This window comes from Miniopterus schreibersii (assembly GCF_964146895.1).
Source record: "Miniopterus schreibersii genome assembly, chromosome: 5".
Taxonomy (NCBI): domain Eukaryota; kingdom Metazoa; phylum Chordata; class Mammalia; order Chiroptera; family Miniopteridae; genus Miniopterus; species Miniopterus schreibersii.
In genome coordinates this window covers 48,052,849-48,073,942 of record NC_138106.1, presented here as the reverse complement: position 1 = coordinate 48,073,942, position 21,094 = coordinate 48,052,849, and the positions used below count along the sequence as shown (strand labels likewise).

Sequence of the window (21,094 nt, the reverse complement as noted above, 5' to 3'; positions counted from 1 at the left end):
CCGCCGCCGCCTCTCGAGAGGAACTGTGTTTTATTCAAAAGTCTGTAACTTTCACAGTGCCCCCTCTCTTCCATTTTCAAAGGAATATTCTGGAAGTGAAGGCATGCTTTCAAGTCCCCATTATATTTCGTGCACTCTGCCTGAGTTATTACTTTTCATATCCAATCATAGGTAAAGAGAAATCTTGGGTTGTCCACGTGGACCTAGATTCAAGTCAGGTTTCCATCTCTTACTCCATTTATACCTGTCCATCTGCCTCCAGCCCCTCAGTGACACTCCTAGAGGCCAGCCTCCAAGCCTGTCCAACCAAAATCATTATCCCAAAGCCCAAGCACTGTTCTCCTCTGTTCTCACGCCACGGTGTATTGGTCTGGCTTTGAGGGTGCAGCAGGAGGAAGGAAGTTGAGTGGGATGGCTGTAGAAACAGCAGAAGCAGCTGCTGGTGTGGGAGCTTTTAATAGGCCCATAGTCACCACTCTCCACACTGGGGGGCCTCACATGCCAAACAGGCTCCCCCTCCCCCCCTCCCCTGGGGTTTCTGTAGGTGACAATTTCCCTCAGCCTTGGGCCTCCCTCTTGACCTTGGATGTCATGCCTTTCCCTATTCCCTCCTCCTAGTCCCGGCCACACTGAGGTCCCTAACTCCTTTTCAGTCTGTGACAGAGCAAAGTCCTTACCTGTTGGGACCCAGGACCATGCTTGGAACGGTTTTGGCTAAAACCACTGCAGTGGGACACAAGAAGTCCTGGCTGCCAGAGGGAAACAGTCCTTAAGCAGGCTGCCCTGGCGCCTGCCTCTGGGCTCTGAGTAAGAGAACCGGGCAGGACTGTCCCAGGGGCCTGAGGATAGAGCGCATGATCTCTTGAGATTCCTGCCACCCACAGGACCTGATTTTAAAGTAGTACCCCTAAGACCCAGATGATTACAGGCTCCGTAGTAGCCAGTGCTCCTCTTCCTGCGACTCCCCATGTGCCTAGGCAAACTCGTCTCCTGGCAGGAGGCGTGGTGCAAATATGAGCTGGTGCAGGGAGGGAGCTTAAAATCTGCCCCCACTGAGACGATGCTGGGAGGGGGTGTCCCAGTTCTGTGACCTGGTAGGTCTGTGCAGCTGTCAGAAGATGAGTGTGTGGGATAAATTCACTTAGGAAGTGTTCTGTGTGTTTTCAAATAATTCTTACCCTGTAAAGGTTGTATTACATTTTAATAAAAGAAATTGTTTTGCATTTTACTTTTTCAATAGGGTTTTCTAGATTTTTATTTTATGGCCAAGTATACTTTTGGAAGGAAACATTGAAGTCATATTTCTATTCTTTTAAAACTATAGTTCATGTCAACTGTAAGGGCTGATAAATATCATTCATGTGCAATTTTCCTTCCTTCCCATAGGGTCTTTCTAAGAAACTGTGTTTTAGTATAGCATTTTATTTAAAACTGCTTCATTTTACACATTGTGAATACTGAAGATTCTGGAATATAAAGATGCATTTAAAATCTCTGTGCTGTTCCATTGTAGGAATGCTACTGTGCATTGCTTTGCCAAAGTGGTAATTAAATGTTTAATGGTTTAGAACTCCTAGCTCAGAATGGAGGTTCTAGTCATTACTCGCAGCGTGGGAGCTTCCACATAAGGCTCTGCTTTTTTGGAGAATTCACATTAGAATGGCGATCTCCTATTCAGTCAGGAAATATGGTTATGTTGATGGTATAGTTACACAGTTACTGTGCTGTGCTTTTGCAATAAATGTGTATTGAAAGCGCTTGTGATAATGTGGTCCGCATTTTGTTTTTAATCAAACTCCAAATGGCAGTAGAAATGGAGCCAAAACTCCCTGAGCATTTGGGCAGTGAGATGTGGTGGGGAAAACATGAGCTTTGGAGCAGGACAGCTGGGCCTAACCCTGCCCCTCCACCAAGGAGTCCTGAGACTTGGGGACACCTTCATCTCTCTCTTTTTTTATTTTTTAAAATATGTCTTTATTGATTTTAGGGGACAGGAGAGGGAGAGAGAGAGAGAGAAACATCAATGATGAGAGAGTCATTGACTGGCTGCCTCCTGCACGCCCCCACTGGGGATCGAGCCCTCAAAGAGGGTATGTGCCCTGACTGGGAATCGAACCGCAGTCTCCTGGATCCTAGGTCGATGCTCAACCGCTGAGCCATGTCAGTCGGGCCCCTTCATCTCTTTTAGAGATCCAGTGAGATCCTATGTTCTCATCCATTAAAAATACATGATTAAAACAAAGAAGGGGGATAATTATACTTCCCTCACATGTTTTTTTAAATCCTCACCTGAGGATATTTCCATTGCTTTTCAGAGAAAGTGGAAGGGAGAGAGAAAAAGAGAAACATCAATGTGAGAGAACATCAATGTGAGAGAGACTCATTCGGTTGGTTGCCTCCTGCACAGGCCCTGATCGGGTCCAGGGATCGAGCCTGCAACTGAGGTGTATGCCCTTGGCCAGAATTGAACCCAAGACCCTTCAGTACGCAGGCCGAGGCTCTAACCACTGAGCCAAACTGGCTAGAGCATCTCTCACATAGGTTTTGTGATGACGAAATGAAGTGAGGAGTATGAAGCACCTGGCACATTGGGTTGCCTGACAAGTGTTCTTTGCCTTCTCCCTTTCCTTCCCTCTTGTATCCTTCCTCAAATCATTTTTATGTTTCTTAATATTCAGGTTAAAATGTATGGACCTTCTGAGTAAGGAGACAGTGATTAGATGTTTACATATTTAACGCTGCTTTGAATTTCTCATGGGAGTTAATTCCCAAAGCTGTTGATCAGAGCTGGATTGAAAAAGCGCTGGGAAGTGTGGCCATGCTGGTATCTGAGTAGATCACACCCTAAGTCTGCTGGAGATCCGCAGGGATTTGCCTGGTGGAATTTGAAACAAGAGGATAAGCAGCTAAAGCTATTGAAGTAAGTCTTAGTTTCCAAGCAAGCTCCTCCTGGAAACACTTGGAATATGAACGTCCTTTAACCTTTTGTAGGAAAGTTTTTCTTAACCTTCCTGGATTAGTTCTCAAACAGTCCTGTTCTCCTCTCGAAGGTTCCAAAGTCTTCAATTTTTTTATTTTTTTTTAATCCCCACCAGAGGACATGCTTAGAGAGAGGAAAAGAGAGAGAGTGAGAGGAAGGGAGAAAGACAGAAACATTGATGCGAGAGAGAAACACCTACCAGTTGCCTTCCGTCCATGCCCTGACTTGGGATCTAACCCTGAACCCAGATATGGGCCCGGACTGGATTCAAACCCACAACCTTCCTGTGCACGGGATGACCCTCCAGCTAACTGAGCCACTCTGGCTGGGCAAAGTATAATGCTTCCCTTACTTCTCACTGTAAACGATTTTAATATAGACTAGGTCATCACTGTTTTTTTGTTTTATATCTTTAACATTGTATCACGAACATTTTCCCATGACAAAGGAAACTTCTCTAATTTAAAGTTTTTAATTTTATTGTTGGGCATTAAGGTTGTTTCTGGGGAATACATTATTTTATATTCATTCTCGTGCTAGTTTCTTATTATTTCCTTTAAAAAGATACCTACAAGGAGAATTATTTGGTTCAGGTATGAAGACTTTTAGCTCCCAACACATATCCCCATATTAATTTAAGTATTTATCTAGTCTAAATGGAAATAAAATTGTTTCTTCTCTACACTCAGTACAGGCATACCCCGGAGATATTGCGGGTTCAGCTCCAGACACTGCAGTAAAGCGAGTATTGCAATAAAGTGAGTCACACAAAGTTTGGGGTTTCCCAGTGCATATAAAAGTTATCAACTAGACTGTAGTCTATTAAGTGTGCAATGGGATTATGTCTTTAAAAATGTACATACTTTAAAATTACTTTATTGCTAAAAAATACATATACTAACCATCACCTGAGACTTCAGTGAGTTGGAATCTTTTTGCTGGTGGAGGATCTTGCTTTTAATTTGAAACCAAAACCAAAAACAAAGCAATATCTGTGAAGCTCAATAAAGCAGACCTCAATAAAATGAAGGAGGCCTGTTCTCATTTCTGACACCAAACGTGGGATTTTCCTCACAAAGCAATTCTCCAATTCTCAGCAGACACCAGCCATTTTACTCAGTTCTGACACTAACTGCCCAGAGTTGGGGTGGACCCCAAGGTTAAGGGCTCAGCCCACAGGATTACCCTCCTCTCCACCACTTCAGGTGCCAACTGCAAGTCCAAGTTGTTACCTGTGCTTCTGACCAATGAAAGGCTATAAATCAGGGGTTCTTATGAGCCTTTCCTCAGGCCTGAAAACCTGCTAGAATGGCTCCCAGAACTCAGGAAAACACTTTATGTACTAGATCACAATTTTATTATAGAAAGATACAACCCAGGAATGGCCCGATGGAAGAGATGAAGGTATGGGGGAAGGGACACGGAGCTTCCATGCCCTCTGCAGGCCCACCACTGTCTTAGCACCTCCACGTGTTTACCAGCCCAGAAGCTCAGGCCCCAGAGCCCTTCAGTTAGGGTTTTTATAGGGGTTCATTAGTAATGACTGATTAGATCGGCCATTCGAGATTAACTCACACTCAAGCCCCTCTGCCCTCCCAGGAGGTTTCGGAGTGGGGCTGAAGCTCCAGCCATCTGATCACTGTGGTTAGTTCCCCTAGCAACCAGCCCCCATGCTGAGGCTATCCAAGAGCCCCCAGCTCCCACTTGTCTCATGTGGCCTACAAAAAGACAGCATTTAAGAGATTCGCCTGGTTTTAGGATCTGTGTGCCACAAAGTGGAGGCAGACACCAAATGTACATTTCTTACTATGTCACAAGCCCCATAAGGGTCTACTAGCAAATGAGTTTGTTTCAGAGATGCTGCTTTGGTGGGGAAAGTGACAAGGAGGGGTGACAGGAAAGCAAGTCACATTGGCCTCTCTTTCCCTTCCCTGTTCTTTTTTTCACTTCTCATACGTTACACACCCTTGGCATGTATGGGCCTTGCTTCAACCCTTTAGTTCTTTCTTACATTAAAACACTGGACCTTCTGGTCATTAAGATCCTGTTCAATTCTGAATTCCAGTAAGAGGCCAAACGGAGGCAATGTAAGAAGGGATGGAGGGAAGAAGAGAAATTCTCAAGTTTGGATAAATGGACATAAATGGAAGGCCCTGTAGAGGAGGGAGACCTAAGTTTTTCACTAGTGGTGTCTTACAGAGCTATTTCATGCATAATTTACTGGACTGGTATCTTTTGTCCCCAAAGGAAGCTAGGACATATTTTAGAATTTTGTCAACGAAGCAACTTTTGTGAAGCTCAAGACTATATTTTCCATATTTACTTTGACATACCAGTGACTTAGATTGCTGAAACAAACCTTAACCCGCATGCTTAGCTCAGTAGCAATGATAACGATTTTGGGTGCTTGCTGGGTGCCCGATACTGTTCTAAGCACTTTCCATGCTTTAGCCCTCATAGCAAACCCAGAGTACAATCTATTATTAGCTCCATTTTGCATAAGAAGAACAAATTGCCCAAGGTCAAATAGCTGGAGAGCAGTGCGGCTGGGTTTGAGGCCCGGCTGTGAGGATGCAGGCTCGACTCCGGGCAGCAGGTCCTGGATAGTGTTCTCTCTCTCTCTCTCTCTCTCACACACACACACACACACCCCAATATATAAGTGAAGGAGTTTTTTTTAAGAGCAGTGCCAGACTTTGTGTCACAAAAATCCTGCCAGGTAGGTGTCGCTGCTCCCACCTCATACATCGCCCCCTGGGAAATGGGGGATGTAAAATTCAAAGGTCCGGGGTCATCCTTCCACATCAGGGGCTTTCAGATCAGGGCATATGAGTGTAAGAGGGTCACAGTGCTACGGAGTTAAGGAAAGCAAGTACGCCCTTTCCTCACGCCCAGCTGAGATGGCTCCTACTGACGCGAGGTCAGGGCTGGGTTCCACTTTCCCACTGCCCGTTTCATAGCTGTCCTTTCTCCACTTTACAACTGAGAGGTACATCTCTCACACTTGGAAATATTACTATGGCAGCCCCGGGATGTGAAAACCTTCCCACTGCCCCATAAAAGGGGAGGGTTAAGGACAATTAGAAATACTTGTGTCTACAATGCCTCCTGTAGTAAGTTATCATGACCCAGGGTAGGGCTTCATGTCTATCCCTTTCTTATACATTTCTTTGTTTTTAAATTTTAATTTATTGATTTTTAGAGAGAGAGAAAGAGAGGGAGAGCGAGAAACATCTATTCGTTGTTCCACCTATTTATGCACCATTGGTTGATTCTTGTATGTGCCCTGACCAGGGATCGAATCCGCAACCCTGGCGTATCAGGATGGTGCTCTAAGCAACTGAGCTACCTGGCCAGAGACCTTTCGCACATGTTTCTGATACGGCCAACATGGTATTATAAATGGGACACTCTGATCATAATGAGCTGCAAAGGATGTAATTTCTGACATTTCGTGCTCAGAATTCAGATGTAGTATAGAGTGGAGGAGCAGGAAGAATGACAACTATTGTTTAATAACGTCACTTTTTCTATCCCGCAACTATTGTCAAAGACCTCCTAACTCCTAAGGAACGTTCCAAGAAAGCAAAGCAAGAATATCAGTGACAGACGGTGAGGGTGGCAGGACTTTATCTCCCCCATGTGACACCCAGGTCAAGGCTGCAGGCCTTATCTAACTGTATCTGACTTAGAACCTTCACGATTGGAATAAAGCATGCTGCTTTTGAAGGCCATCCTCTCTGCCTGTCCCCATTCCAGTCTTGAGGAAGTGCCCTGAGAGTGGTGTCTTTGACCCAGGCCCGCGTCTGTGTCCCAGGGGAATCCTCGTGGGGGAAGGAAGTCCCTTATTTACTTCAGACAGATGAATAGTACACCTCCAAGTGAAGGAAACATTCATTGTAAGAGCTAAGTTATGTATTTTATATTTTCTTACATTTTTAAGAGCTTTATCAAGGTTTAATTGCCTGACGTATTTAAAGTGTACAATATAAGTTTTGATACATGTACGTACCCATGAAACCATCACTACCATCAAGCTAGGTGGACGTATCTATCTCCCCCTTTAACACCCCTCCCTCCATTTCTCCTGTCACTGTACCCCATCCCCAGGCCGACACTGATCAGCCTTCTGCTACTAGAGTTTAGTTTTCACTTCCTAGAATTGTGTGTAAATGAACTGTACAGCACAGTATGTATCTTTATTTTTGTCTAGCTTCTTTCACTTAGTGTAATTATTTTGATATTTATTCAAGTTGCTGTGTGTATCAATAGTTTGTTCCTTTTTATTGCTGTGTAGTATTCCATTGAATGAATATAACACAATTTTTACCCATTCACCTGATGATGGGTATTTGGGTTGTGTCCAGTTTGGGACTCTTAAAAATAAAACTGCTATGGTTGTGTGTTTTTTAACTTGTGTGGATATAGACTTTCTTTTCTCTTCAGTAAATACCCAGGAGTGGAATGGCTGGATCATGTAGTAGATACATGCTTAACTATTTCAGAAGCTGCCAAACTGTTTTCTGAAGTGGTTGTTCTGTAAATAATGCACTTGATAACCAGCATTAATACATATTTTGCAAGTCCCAAGACTGACTCTCTCTCTGCTGTTAATCTTTCTCATTCTAGTAATAAGTAACATTTATTCTAAACCACTGCTGCCTAAAATTGTACTTTACCTTTAATATTTGTTAAAATTCAAGTGTCTCAATAATATTTGATGTTAATAATAATCATGATCTCTCAATCCCAAATACTTGATTAACTTAGATCTTATAGTCAGAAGAAAAATTTAAAAATTAACATTACAATCCATGTACACATTTTAGTTGTAGAGAAGTATAAGAATGTGAATAATAAGAGACTTTTGAGCTCAAAAATAAATTACATTAGGATAAAATTCTGTGGGGGAAGTGGAATGATATATAACACGTTCAAGGGGTAAAAGGAACAATGTGAATTGTTCAAGGGTAAAAGGAACAATGTGAATTTCCAATTGCTAAAATAGAACTCTTCCTGTATTTTTTTAAATGCTGTGCTTTTTATATTCTATTAGCTACATTTAAAAGAACAGCTTTAGTTTTAAATGTCAGTATTTACAATATGCCAAGAATTACATCCTTTGCAGCTCTTTAAATTATGATGAAATAATTCTAGATGTCAATGTAAAAATCTGAAGGGTAGCTAAATTTTTCAAAATTCTTTTAGAAACTACGTAGTAAAAAAAAAAAAAAAAAAAAAAAATAGCCACTGCTCTCCCCTACAGAACCAGCAGGTGCATGCATGGTGCTGGCTGAGTGCTGAGCGTGCCCCTTGGAGGAGGGAGATCCAATGCTCAGGGAACTGGATTTACCTGAGCATATCAACTGCTCTGGGTGTGACCCAGGCAGGCAAAAATGAATACATCAGACTCCTCTTTCTTATGCAAGGGAATTTAAAAGTAAAGATCATGAGCCAAGTCAATCTTATACCCTGTGGGTGGAGAATCTCCTTGGCAGGACATTTGAGTGGAGGGAGAAGAGACTGATGCGTTCCTCTGTGTGTCATTCTGTGGGGTTGAGATGGAAGTCTGGTTTTCCCCATGGTTGCTTGTTCCAAGCCCCTGCCTCAAATCAAGTTGAAATAATGGCCTTTAGATCACTATTTAGGAGCCAGGGTCCTATACAGACATTAAAATGAAGAGCAAGAGAACACAGGAACTTTCTAAGTACAAAAAGATGCCCCAAGCAGTTAGAGGGACCCCACTCCTTGGCCCAAATGAAAGTGCTCAGTAGAGAGTCAGGAGGGAGCCACAATGAATTCCAGGGAACCTCAGGCCTTTTCCCAACTCCTGAAATATGGAAATGAGTGGAAGAAGGGAGGTTCATAGCGTCGCAGGCAGCCTTGGGAATCCCTCTACCTAAATTGTCTCACCTGCCAAGCACAGTTCCTGAAAGTCCCAGCATCCCTTACTTCTTTTAGATTAGGCCTGGAAAGCCTTTATTATAATGCACCGTCCACCAGTCACACTGAAGTTGGAATCTACTAGTTTTCAGAGAACAGGGTCCTAGAAACCAGGGACATTAGACAGACAGAGTTTGATGGTGAAAGAACAGGTGTGGCAGGACCTTTGAGGGGGTCTGACTAGGTTCAGGGCCATGGGAAGAAGGAGGGAGCTTCTTTGAGGTGGAGGGATAATGAAATCACCTTGACTAACTCTGTAAAGTTGTTTGACATTTGTTGGCTCACAAAGACTATAATGATCTTCTTAAAGTTACCTAGCTAACATTCTCTCACAATATCCTTTTAACTCTGTCTTTTCCCATATTTATTTGCTATTTTAAAATGCTTACTTGTGTTTGAACATACAATTAGCACCTTTCACAATCATCATTAATGTGGCATTTTCCCTTACAATGCTAAATATACTTATATAGTTTTTAAACTATTATAAAAATACTAATAGAATTTTAACATATGAAGCATAAGGAGATTTTCATTTCAAGCTCCATGTATACATTTATAGCAAGTATCACCTATTAACAATAAATCTAAATGGCGTGCCTGTGCAAACTACTAGAGTTGATGTGCTGATTCAATATAACGGTAACCTATATAATCACGCCTGCAGACCAGGCACAAGCTCGGGGCTTCTGTAAATGATGATAAAGTACACACTCAGCGATTCAGACTTCCAGAAGTTGAGGGTGGAGGCCAATTCATAGATTTTGGGCTGAGTATCAAGGTCAAAGCCAAACTTTGGTGCATTTTCCGTACTTGCACATAAGCATATATATATGCGTATGTGTCATTGTCCACCTCTATCTGCCTCAGGGAAGGGGAACTGGGGCCCAGGAGCCAAAGTGGGAGACTCACTTGTCACTGGATATCCTTTTTTACTGTTTGATTGTTTTTTTACCCCATGCATGTATTCTTTCTAAATACCCACTATGTTCATTACAGAAATTTATGAAAAAATATATATTGAAGGGAAGTTGTGTGTTTACTTTCAAGGAAAGAAATGCTGTTGGCCAAGCAGGAATTTGGTGCTACCTGGTTACACCTAGGAGAGCTGCGTGACAGGAGCTACTTGGAGCCTGCACCCCTGGGAAAATGTTTCCCTGTTGATATTTGGAAGAATCACATGGCTAGAGATGAATTTCCCAATGACTTTGAGAGTGAAGAATCCAGACCCCGAGGCCTGAGCCCCTGCTGTGGTCATGAGCAAAGTCAATACAGACATGGAATTAGCTGCCCAGTTGCTCAATCACTGAGTGAGCAGGTGTCCTATTGGCAGCTCAGGATGATGAAGCTTTGCCAAGGGTCCTTCCCAGGCTGGCCTGCAGGGTTCTCCAGGGGTCCTCAGGGTGACCTAGTGGTGTGGCTGAGGCCAGAGTGAGCTAAGTAGAGGCCAGGCTTGGACAGAGCAGCTGGTCCCTGTGAGGGGCCACAGGGCCACAGAGGCCCAAGTCATTTGACCACAGAGTCATTTTAAAGACTCTCCTTGGGGAATGTACCAGGTCCTGAGCCCTGAGTTTTCAGGGCTCTGGACCAAGGTTTAGTGATCCCTTGTGTGGTATTAATTGTGGGTGTCTCTTCTCTACTGAATGCTGCAATTCGGGGAGACAAGACACATTTTGTTGGCTCTCTGAGGAAGACATTTCCCCAGGCTCCTGTGTGAGGATAGCGGGGTCAGGATGCCTGGTTTCCCTAGAAGAAGACCCAACCCTGAATAGCACAGAGGACTCTGAGATAAGTTAGAGGTGGCAGAGAAGGGCCAGGGCAACACTAGAGCACTTAGCTAGAAAAACAATCCAATATTGGCCAATTGGATATTTTTTCCAAAGCTCTGGGAATCAGAATTTGGCAGACCTTAAGCCCGACCCTGCCATTCCATAGGCCAGAAAATGGAAACCCAGAGAAGGGAAGAGATTTGCTGAGGTCACACAGCTGGTGAGAGATAAAGCTAGAGACTCTGGGCTCTTGACGTTCTGTCCCACATCTGTTCTCCCACAGAATAAGGACTCACAATGGGCACTGTGGGGAGAGCTGCCTGCCCGTTGCTGGCTGTCAAAGCAAGGTTGGGTCAATATCCTCTGTCCCCAGACTACATGAACTACGTCAGACTAAATTTTAATTTTGCATATAAAGGGCTGAATTGTGCTGTATGACTTTGGAAGAAGGACTTGGAAGCCAGCATCTAGTCAGAGAAGGCCTAACCCTCATCCAGCTTTACCGCCTCCTGTCAATGGCCCCTCCCTGACCTTGAGGTGATCTCTTTGCATCATCAATGCACTCTTAACCTTGGGTGCTTGAGGGGTCCATTTGACCTGCTCAGAGACTCAGCTTGTGATCAAGGGTGCCCTGTACTCTGGGTTGGAATAATTGTTGACCACTGTGGCCAATCTCCGCCACCCAAGAGAGGAGCTTTGGTTTTTGTTTCTCATCTAAAGCTCACTTGTCCTGCAGGTGAAGGCGCCCAGCTATATTTCCTTCTCCCAGAGACATGAACCTCTCAACCCACACCCTATTCCTTTTCTCACCTACGCATTCCCCTTCCTTGGGACAGCATAAGGATAGGAGTTCCCCTAAGTCAAACTCCAAACTGATCATTCCCCAGCCTGGACCCCGTCTTTTAGGGTAACTGTCACCATGCAGGGTGTATAGGAGAGAAATGTGTCCCCTAAAGTATCCATATCTGAGATTCATGGTGGTGACAGTGGGAAGGGCCATTACTTCAGGGTCATTCTTGAAAAATCAGTGCAATTTTCATTTTTAAAAAAATCAGTAGTTCTGACTATGTAAAAAATGTAAACATCTGTGTTTCAAAATAGGCAAAGGCTCAATTAGAGAAATATTTAAATCCTTTGACCAAGAATTAATCTCTTTAATACACAGGAGCTCCTATAAAGCAATAGGGAAACAATGACCACCTAAGAGAAAAGGTACAGAACATCCCCCTTAAAAAGAAGAAATGAAAATGGCCAATATGTATATGGGGGAAGTGCTCACTCAATAAACGTTTAAAAATGAAAATTTAGACAATTGTTCTTTAAAAAAACTATCAAATTGATAATAAGCACATGGACTGCCTGGGTTGAAATTCCAGCTCTTACTGACTGGCTATGTGACTTTGGGCAATTAAACTTATTAAACCTCAGTTTCCTCATCTGTAAGTTGGGCATGATAATAGTACCTTCTTTTGGGGATTGTAGTGAGAATTGAGAAAGATATCAATGCACATCACTTGGTATAGTGCTTGGGGAGGATATCAGAGTTAGCTGCTAGGGTGAGTAATAATAAAATGAGAACACACTGCTGGTGGGATCCCACCAGCAGGACATCTGGCCCTAGACATTAGGAGCCCTCACTTCTGGAAATTTATCCTAAGGACATAGTTAGAGGTATGGATAAGAAGGTCCATAACAGCATTCTTTGGTAAAGAAAATTTTTAAACAAATGAGAGTGGTTTAATTTATGATAAATTTATGTAATAGAATAATACATTTATATAATAGAGTAGAATAAATTTATGTAATAGATAAATCTGTGTAATAGAAATAGGACTTATATAATAGACTGTTTTAGGTCAGGATTTCTCAATGTTTATGCAAACTTTTCAAAGCAACCTTCCTCAGTGGTGTAAATGAATGAAATATATAAAAATTGAACTTCAAATGGTGGGGGTAGTGGCTCGTGGTTACCTAGGAGCTCCACAAACAAGGCCCTGTCTCCCCTCCTGACTCATTCCTAGGGCAGCTGCAGAAAGGGGTCCCAAGGCTCACAGAATTTTTAACAATGTGGGGAAATGCTGATATAATGTTATGTGTTAAAATCAGAATAAAAACCATAAATATAGTATATAACATAGTTAATTTTATAAAACACTCTCAAGCTAACACACAGCCATAGAAAAATGCCTGGAAGAAAACATACTAAAATAATGATGGCTGTCTCCTGGTTGGATTTCAGGACATTTGTATTTTCTTTTTATAACTTTTTTGTTTTTATTTACTAAAAGTTCTTTAATGAACATGTACCATAGTTGTAATCAGGAATAAAATAACTTAAAATAAGTTTTTATTCTTTTCTTTCCCAATATTCACCCCAACATTCAGTTGTCACCACAAACTCAAACGCTTGTCCCTCTGGTGATGTCTCCTAAAAAATTATAATATATCTGTATTACAAGTTACGCTTAAGTCCAAATACAGTATTTTAATTATTATTATCATATAAATATCATGGTTACACCAGTGGTAAATAAGGATTACACTTCCTTTCCTGTATGCTTCTTTGTTTTTCCTGGTGTTAATAATGATCTTTTTTGGAGGAAAGAGGCTGGGCAGAAAGAGATCTGGAGTATCTGTCAAAGTTTTATTTCTATATCTGGGTAACTGTTACAAAGATATTTGCCCTATATTCATTAAATTATACTTTTGTTTTGTGTGGTTTTTCTGTACTTGTGTTTTATTTTTTAAAAGTTTAAAAAAATAAATCACATAATATGAACACACACACCCCCCTCCCAAAATGACTGGTTTTTTTTGGCTTAGTTTTCTTTGAATTCAAATTTGTCTTTTCACACACCTAACACTTAAAAATTTTTTTAAAATATGTTTTTATTGATTTCAGAGAGAGGAAGGGAGAGGGAAAGAAAGATAGAAACATCAATGATGACAGAGTGTCACTTATCGGCTGCCTCCTGCACACCCCTACTGGGGATTGAGCCTGAAACCGGGCGTGTGCTCTGAATGGGAATTGAACTATGGCCTCTAGTTCATAGGTTGATGCTCAACTACAGAGCCACGCTGACCAGGGCACCTAACAGTTTTATAAAATAAATCTCCAAACAATTTTCATGTCAAACCTGACAGATAATCTGCCTCTTTCAGTTTTTTTGTGGGTGCAGGCTATCCTCTTAATCTGTATTGTTTCTCTCTAGGCCTGTGGTCTGTCAGTCAGCCTGCTCTCTCTCCTCACCCCCCTCCTGTGTTAGATCCCCTTTCTTTTGGGTCTGAATTTTTTTGTTTACTCTTTTGTTTTAGTGAAACAAGAGCACATATGAGATACATTTTTTTGAGACTGTGTGTCTGAAAATATCTTTATGACTCATAGTTTGGGTGGGTATAAAATTCATAACCAAACATTATTTTCTAGAATTTTGAGGATAATTTCCACTGTATTCTAACTTTAAATCTTGTTGGTAAGAGATTTATGCCATTCATATTTCTCATAGTTTTTGTCTGTTGTTAGAATCTTCTCTTCAGAGTTGATGTTTTGAACCATCAGGTTTATGTGCCTCAGGGTAAATCTTCCTCATCATTGTGCTAGGTACTGGGGTGGGCCCTTTGATCTGGAGACCTCTTCTTTTGCTTGTGGCAAATTTTCCATTATTCTTTCTCTGATAATTTCCTTCTCTGAGTTTTTTTAAAAATCCTCACCCAAGGATATGTTTTATTATTATTGTTGATTTTAGAGAGAGAGGAAGGGAAAGAGGGAAACATCGATGTGAGGGAGAAACATTGATGTGTGAGAGAAACACTGATTAGCTGTCTCTTGATTGTGCCCCGACTACGGATGGAAACTGCAACCCAGGTATGTGCCCTGACCAGGAATCAAATCTGCAACCTTTTAGTGTATGGGATGACACTCCAACCAACTGAGCCACCTAGCTAGGACTCTCCTCAGTTGTTTAGTGGGCTGTTAGACCTCCTGGATTGATCCTCTGATTTTATTACCTTTTTTTTCCTCCTATTTTCCATCTCTGACTTTTTGTTTGACTTTCTGGGAAATTTCCTTTATCTTTAAATGCTTTTACTAATTTTTCTCTGCTGTCATTTATATTTTTTTTAATTTCTAAGAGGTTTAATTCATTTTTTATTGCTTCATATTATTTTATGAATGCATTATCTTCACTTATTCTGAAGAATGATGGTGTCTCTGAAATGTTCTTCTCTATATACCATCTCTATTTTCATTGAATTTCTCTTTATCTGTTTACTTATTTTGGTCTTTCTTTCATGTTAGCACTTTTTCTGATGTCTGTGCCCATTGCTCTTTGTACTTGCGCACTGCTTGTTAATGAGTGTACTTCGCTGCTGTAGGACTATTGCAAGGATGACTAGCTGGCTTATTCTTTCAGAATCTATATGCTTGATTTGTTTTTTCAAAGAATCATTTTCCAATCTCCTGCCTAGAGTAGGAGGGGAAGAAATCTGGGTGCCAGAGTTTTGGAGTTAGCTGGAAAAGGCAACTGCTGAATCCCACTGATAATCACACAGTTCATAGAAAATCATATAGTCACCAGTTGTCCAAACAGGTTATCACCACACACCCACCTCTGTGCCTAGTATCTCCACGTCCAGGGCCTCTCTGGTTCAGTGTCTTAAGGGAACATATATATTTCCCCTTGTGGAAGCAGAAGAATGGTGACACCGATATAAAAGTTCAGAATGAAGGCAACTTGAGGGTCTAGCTGAAGTTCACATAAAGATTTTCAACCAACCTCTCTCTTTTAATGCTCCCACCTTAACCTCACCTTTCCTGATACCTGGTTCCTCCAATTATTGATTTTTTTCTGATGTTGCTTGGGTGGTTAGGTTTGACCTCCATCCACTCCACTAGATGATGGTGATTCTTCCATCTTCTTTCTGTCTTCATGTGTTATGATTTGGGATTACAGATACATCCTAGTTTTATTGAAAATAGTGACAGGTCTTCTGTTTTTTGTTTTGTTTGCATTTGGAGTGCTGTTGAGACAAGGGGAAGAAATGTATTCACACCACCATTTTAACCCCCAAGTCTCTGCCTTGGTTTTTAATAGAACTGTGATTATATTTTTGGTTTCCTATATCCTCTAAATTTTCTGCAATAAACATGTATTCCTTTAATAATAAAAAAGCACACATACACAAAGTTATTGAAGGTCTGGGGCACCCAACCTTGCATCTTTCTCCTCTTGCTGAGCCAGCTGGGTGCGTGAAGCCCCCTTATCTTTCATACCTCAGCTTCCTGACACCATGCAGCCACCCATGTGGCCCCAAGCACCTGCCAGAGAACACCATACTGTCCTTGTCAAGGTGCACATTCCTGGTTTCCTCACCTCTGAGCCAGGGCTGGTTATGGAGTAGCTTTTGTCAACCATGCAAGCTAATTTGCATGGTATGGATCCCTTCATGCATTCTGAATGGTCATGCCTCCAAAACCACAACAGTCTTCATAAAGAGATAATTCAGTGTGTGTGTGGTATGATGTTTTGCCAATTTCTTCCCACTGACGCCATTCCAGTCAATAGGGGGTGGGCATTACCTGGGAATTTTCCATGACTACTTCCTACAGATCTATCTAACTCCCTCCACTTGGCCATACATGAGTGGCCCTTGGGAAGATGGTATACTGGGCCCTCAAATACTCTTGAACTTTACTGGCTCTACCAGTTCCAAGGGAATATAAGACCCCAATATCTAACACACACCCCAGGCCCCCAACAAGTTCTGGAGTCGTGGGGCTAACAGAAATCCAGTGAGAAATCCCAAAGTTGCAGAAATACTCCTCATCCCCTGAGCTCTTTGACTGGGCTCCACCCTGGCCTGAGGATGCTGCTATTTCAGCTGTCCCAGCAAGCACAAGGGGTGTCAGGACATGGGGTCCAGCAATGCTCTTTTCTTCCTCCTCTACCACTAGTATCATAGCCTTTTAGCATGACCTACAAGTAGATTTTGTTGGGAATCCTATGAGAATTGATCCAGCCAATTAAGTGAGGAAATTGCTCTTAAATTTAACACGTCCATCATTCTCCTCCAAAACAGTACTATTGATTTGGTGGGCTGAGGCTTTGAGGTGATTGTTATTTAATCCAGCAAAAACTACATGGGGTTCCCCCCACCACACAGGTTTACTCATTTCTCAGTCAACTTTGATTTTATTAAACTCAGCATTGTAAAAACCTCATAAAATAACCCTCATCAATACTCCCCTGCTGGATTCACACATTTCCACTCTGGAGCTGTTGCCTGGAAAAGCTGCTAAATGGCCTAGGCAGAAATCTCTCCTGTTGTGTCGCCTTTGGCATACCTTGTGTTCCCACTTATGGATTTGTCTGTCCCTAATCTCTTTTCCAAAAAAAGACGTGTGTTTGTACTCACAAATGGAAAGATATCCTCTATTAAAGTCAAACTTTACTTGGGTCATTTCTTCCACCCTGAGAAGACCATCTGTCACCACAGTGTGGTTCTCTGACTAGACCATGCCAAGAGGAGCCCACACGCATATGCACGAAGACAAAGTTGCATTTGGAGACTGGATAGCATCTTTAATAATAATGCCACAGCCCAACATCCTTTTTGTTGCTGTAGCAGGTTGTGATTGTGTGTGTGTGTTCCTGAACATATGAGGGGTCAGCAACTCCCAAGTGGCTCTCAGCCAACAGCTCTTTAGAGCAGCAACTAGAAGACAGTCTCCATAATGGCATGGAGGCTGGGCTCCTGCCTCCTTCTCTCCTGGGCCACCTTTTGTGCATTCAGAGGGCAAGGCTGAGGCCTATGCTAGCCCAGATTAAAGGGCTTCTCAGCAAAGATGAGTCTTCAGTCCTCAGCCCTCACTGCCTCTGACCAGAGGTATGTCCCTGGGCACAGTACACACTGCTAGGCACAGGTGGACAACCTGTGCTGGCCGTGGTCCCTCTGTCACACTTAGGCAGCACCACAGTGGCCCAACCCTGGGCAGAAAATCCAGAGCTTCTGAGGCCATTGGGTTAATTCTTTTAAAAAATAATCAGGTTGTAGCCCAGGCCCTTTCTGGGGCCAGCCAGAGAGGGGCAGACTTGGCCTGTGATGGCCACATAGCTATCGTTTCCAACCCAAACCTAAGAGCCTGCCCTCCTGCCATCTCCACTCTCCAATTCTTCACATGCCCAATAGGTCCACAACCCAGACATGGCAGGGGAGGTGAGCATGACGGTGAGTCAAAAGAAGGCCATGAGAGACCTGGGCTGAGCTGGAACTGCAGCCATGTGCCAGCCCGAAGCCAGCCCTCTCTCCCATGGTCACTGCCAGCCAGAGCTCTCTGAAGCCGGATGGGACTCCCACAAGGCACAGCAGCAAGTTCTTGGCCTAGTGCAGGAGAAAACCAAACTGGCTCCACAGTCCCATCTCCACTTGCTCTGTGCCTCAGGAAGGCAAGGAGCCCAAGTCCCCAGGAGAGTGGTATCAGCTGTTGGGGAAGCACCGTTGTCCAGGTGAGGCCTCGGGCCGGAAGCTGTGTTTGTTCAGTGGGCTGGGGTAGTAGGTAGTTGTGTACACATTGGTCTGCTGCAATGGGTAGAAGCTGGCTTTGTCATCAGGGATCAAGTTATTCTTGTTCAGGGTCTGTAGGAGAAGGAAGGAACAAAAGAAGGGGTAAAGGGACAGATGGAGAAAGTGGACAGCCAGGTCAAGGAGATCAGGAGCCAGTCAATGAAAGGACATTCTGTTGACACAATATTCTGTTCACAACATCACTGCTCTCTCCCAAGTACCCAGCCCCGTATGCCCACCTTAGAGCCAGAACCACTGTACTCATCACCCTGCCCTCTGCTTCTACAGGAGGGGTCCTACCTTGAACTCCATGGGTGTATACTTCTCTTTCTTAGGGGTGCCCCCACCCTTGTAGTGCAGGTGGTTGGGTGTGGCAGGATGGACGAGTGTGGACTCCTGGGACTGGCGCTGGCAGTGCTGGTAGGACAGGTACACTGCCAGGGTCAGCAGCCCAGAGCCCAGGAAGCAGGAAACACCAGTGGCTACCAGGTGGATGAGACTGAACCCTGGGGAGGGAGAGGTAAGTGGTAAGGAAAGGGCCATTGTGCAGAAGAGAGCCTCCCGACTGCCTCCCAATAGGAGGCTCTGAGATATAAAGGAAAGAGCTTTGAGGCCAGAGCCAATGGAAACAGGAAGGCTGAGCAGCCCCTCACCAGGGGCCTCTCTCACAGAACCACCTATGGCTTGGGTCAGGGGCAAACAGAGGATGTGGAGTTGGGTGACTCTTCTTAAATACAGACTTGATGACTGTCTCTTAGTTGGGGGCATGAGTGAAACTGCCCAGAATGCCCTCTACATGGTCTAAAGCAGTGGGGAACCTCCACAAGTTTTGTCAGTCTGGAGCGGGAGGTGAAGAGGTTCTAGATTTCAAAGTAAGGTGGGTCTCCTTGAAGAGGAGGGGAAGAAGAACATTGTCATAAACGGGGGGCAGGGCATGTTCCTTTTACCTCCACAGCCGGTGGCCTCCTCCACACTGGAGGCAGGCAGGATCACTGCAGAAAGACAAACAGGGAAGGTGTTGGGGCAGGGAGAAGAGAGGGGTCTCTCTGGGGCTAGGTATGTCTCTGGGAGGACCTCTGGGTCAGCACTGAGCTGTGGGATAGACCTGGGGCTATGTGCCTCCCACCCTGATGTTCCATCCTGTACCCGCCCCCCGCCCCCCACATACATGCTGCAGAGGGGGAAGGAAGTTGGGGGCTCAGTGGGAAGCATTGGTGTGAAGTTGCTGGCTGGGAGGCCTACCAGGTATCTCGCTGTAAGGGCAGGGGCGGCTCTGGCTGCTGTTTCCAGCACAGGTGCTGGGCCCTGGGACCAGATCCTCACAGTGCCGGCTGCGGGCTTGGACTCCGTCCTCAGTGCATGCACTCCACTCAGACCACAGTGACCAGCCTTCTGTGGTGGTGGGTTGGGATGAGGTTAACTGCCCCAGCACCCTGTGGTGGGGATTAGAGGGCTCCATGGTGCCCCCAGCCCTGGCCAGATGTACTCAGTACCTGGGCAGGCCTGCGTGGCACACAGTGCCTCCTCTGTGTGCAATCCCAGACAGATGTCCTCGCCTGGGGAGGGTGCAGGGCTGGTGCAGGAACGTGTGCGTTGATAGTGGCCACCACCGCAGGAGGCTGAGCACGGGGACCAGGAGGTCCAGCAGGACCAGGCGCCCCGCACTACAAGGGGACGCGGTGTGTGAGGGGAGCTGCAGGTGCAGGCAGGACTAAGACAGTCTTCTACCCCATCCAGGGCAAGGCCATCCCTGTCCTGGGCCACACAGACCTCAACACCCGCCCCACCCCCACTCCCACAGCTCTGTTGGCAAGAGGCCCTTCCCTGTCAGGGGGAGCAAGGGAAATGCAGGCTGCAAGGAGTCATCAAAAACCAACTCAAAACAAGCTCCTTATCTGACTAACCACTAGAGGAGAGAAAAAAAGTGACAGGAAGGTGAGGAAAAGCTTCGCTCTGTGGGAGTAGCTGCTGAGTCCTGTTCAGGACAAGAAATTGTTCTGGGGCCCCTTGCACAGAGTTGGCAGAGAGAAGAGATCACTTGAGCATCCTGGATGAGGGTTCCCCGGGTGGAGGTTTGCCTAGGCGGGGGTTTCCCTGAACCAAGATTACTTAGTGCAGGGTTACCTGGACAAGCCTGGGGGTTGCAGTCCTGGTACTCAGTGGCGTCGCCCACGCAGGGCAGGCCCCCGTTGCGCGGCTCGGGGTTCGTGCAGGTCCTCTTTCGGAAGTGGAAGCCCAGCTCGCAGTCCCGGGAGCAGGACGACCAGGGGCCCCAGGCGGCCCAGCCCCCGCTCCCCACGTGCTGGGCTGTGCCCCCTGCGCGCAGGAGGTCCTCCACCAGGGCTGGGGGTGGGAGGAAGGGCCGGCCTCAGCAACGCGCGCTTCTTCCAAACCGTGCGTTCCGCCCGCGCTGAGCTCCCCGCCACCCCCGCACCTGCCCCCTCGCCCCGGGCCTGGGAGGGAGGACGGCGGGGGAGGCGGGGGCAGGTGAGGGCCTGTACCGTCCGTGTCGCAGGTTCCGGAGCTGTCCGCGGGGCAGGTTCGGGTCTCTGTCCTTCTCCTACCAAACTGCAGGCCGTGGGGGTCGGGCAGGGGCGCGCGGCAAGTGAAGCGGAATCGCTGCTCCTGCCGCGCCCCGCCCCGAGTCACGTTCACCGGCAGCCACGGGGTCCACGGCGTGTTGCGCCGCACTTCGGGGCAGCCCTCAGGGTTGCACGTCTTGAATTCCTTGGGGATGGGAGCTGGCGCTGTTTCACAGCCTTGCAGCCCCCAGGCCTCCCCTGCGGTCCGCCCCGCCCTGGCCGCGCTTGCAGGTCCCCGGTCCCGCCCGCGCCCCAGG

General features: G+C 45.2%; 1 protein-coding gene across 1 annotated transcript in view; it reads right to left on the bottom strand.

Annotated features, from left to right (window-relative positions):
• Positions 1-16,858: 16,858 nt before the first annotated feature.
• The window catches only part of SEMA5B (semaphorin 5B), a 109,088-nt gene continuing 104,852 nt past the window's right edge, over positions 16,859-21,094 (bottom strand). Inside the window, exons 16-22 of the mRNA XM_081138474.1 lie at positions 20,757-20,982; positions 20,380-20,598; positions 19,749-19,919; positions 19,498-19,647; positions 19,203-19,247; positions 18,556-18,761; positions 16,859-18,327 (exon numbers count right to left, since the gene is read on the bottom strand). Of these exons, the coding sequence (XP_080994600.1) occupies positions 18,169-18,327; positions 18,556-18,761; positions 19,203-19,247; positions 19,498-19,647; positions 19,749-19,919; positions 20,380-20,598; positions 20,757-20,982 (1,176 nt within the window). The 3' untranslated portion in view covers positions 16,859-18,168. The remainder of the gene's footprint in view (positions 18,328-18,555; positions 18,762-19,202; positions 19,248-19,497; positions 19,648-19,748; positions 19,920-20,379; positions 20,599-20,756; positions 20,983-21,094) is intronic.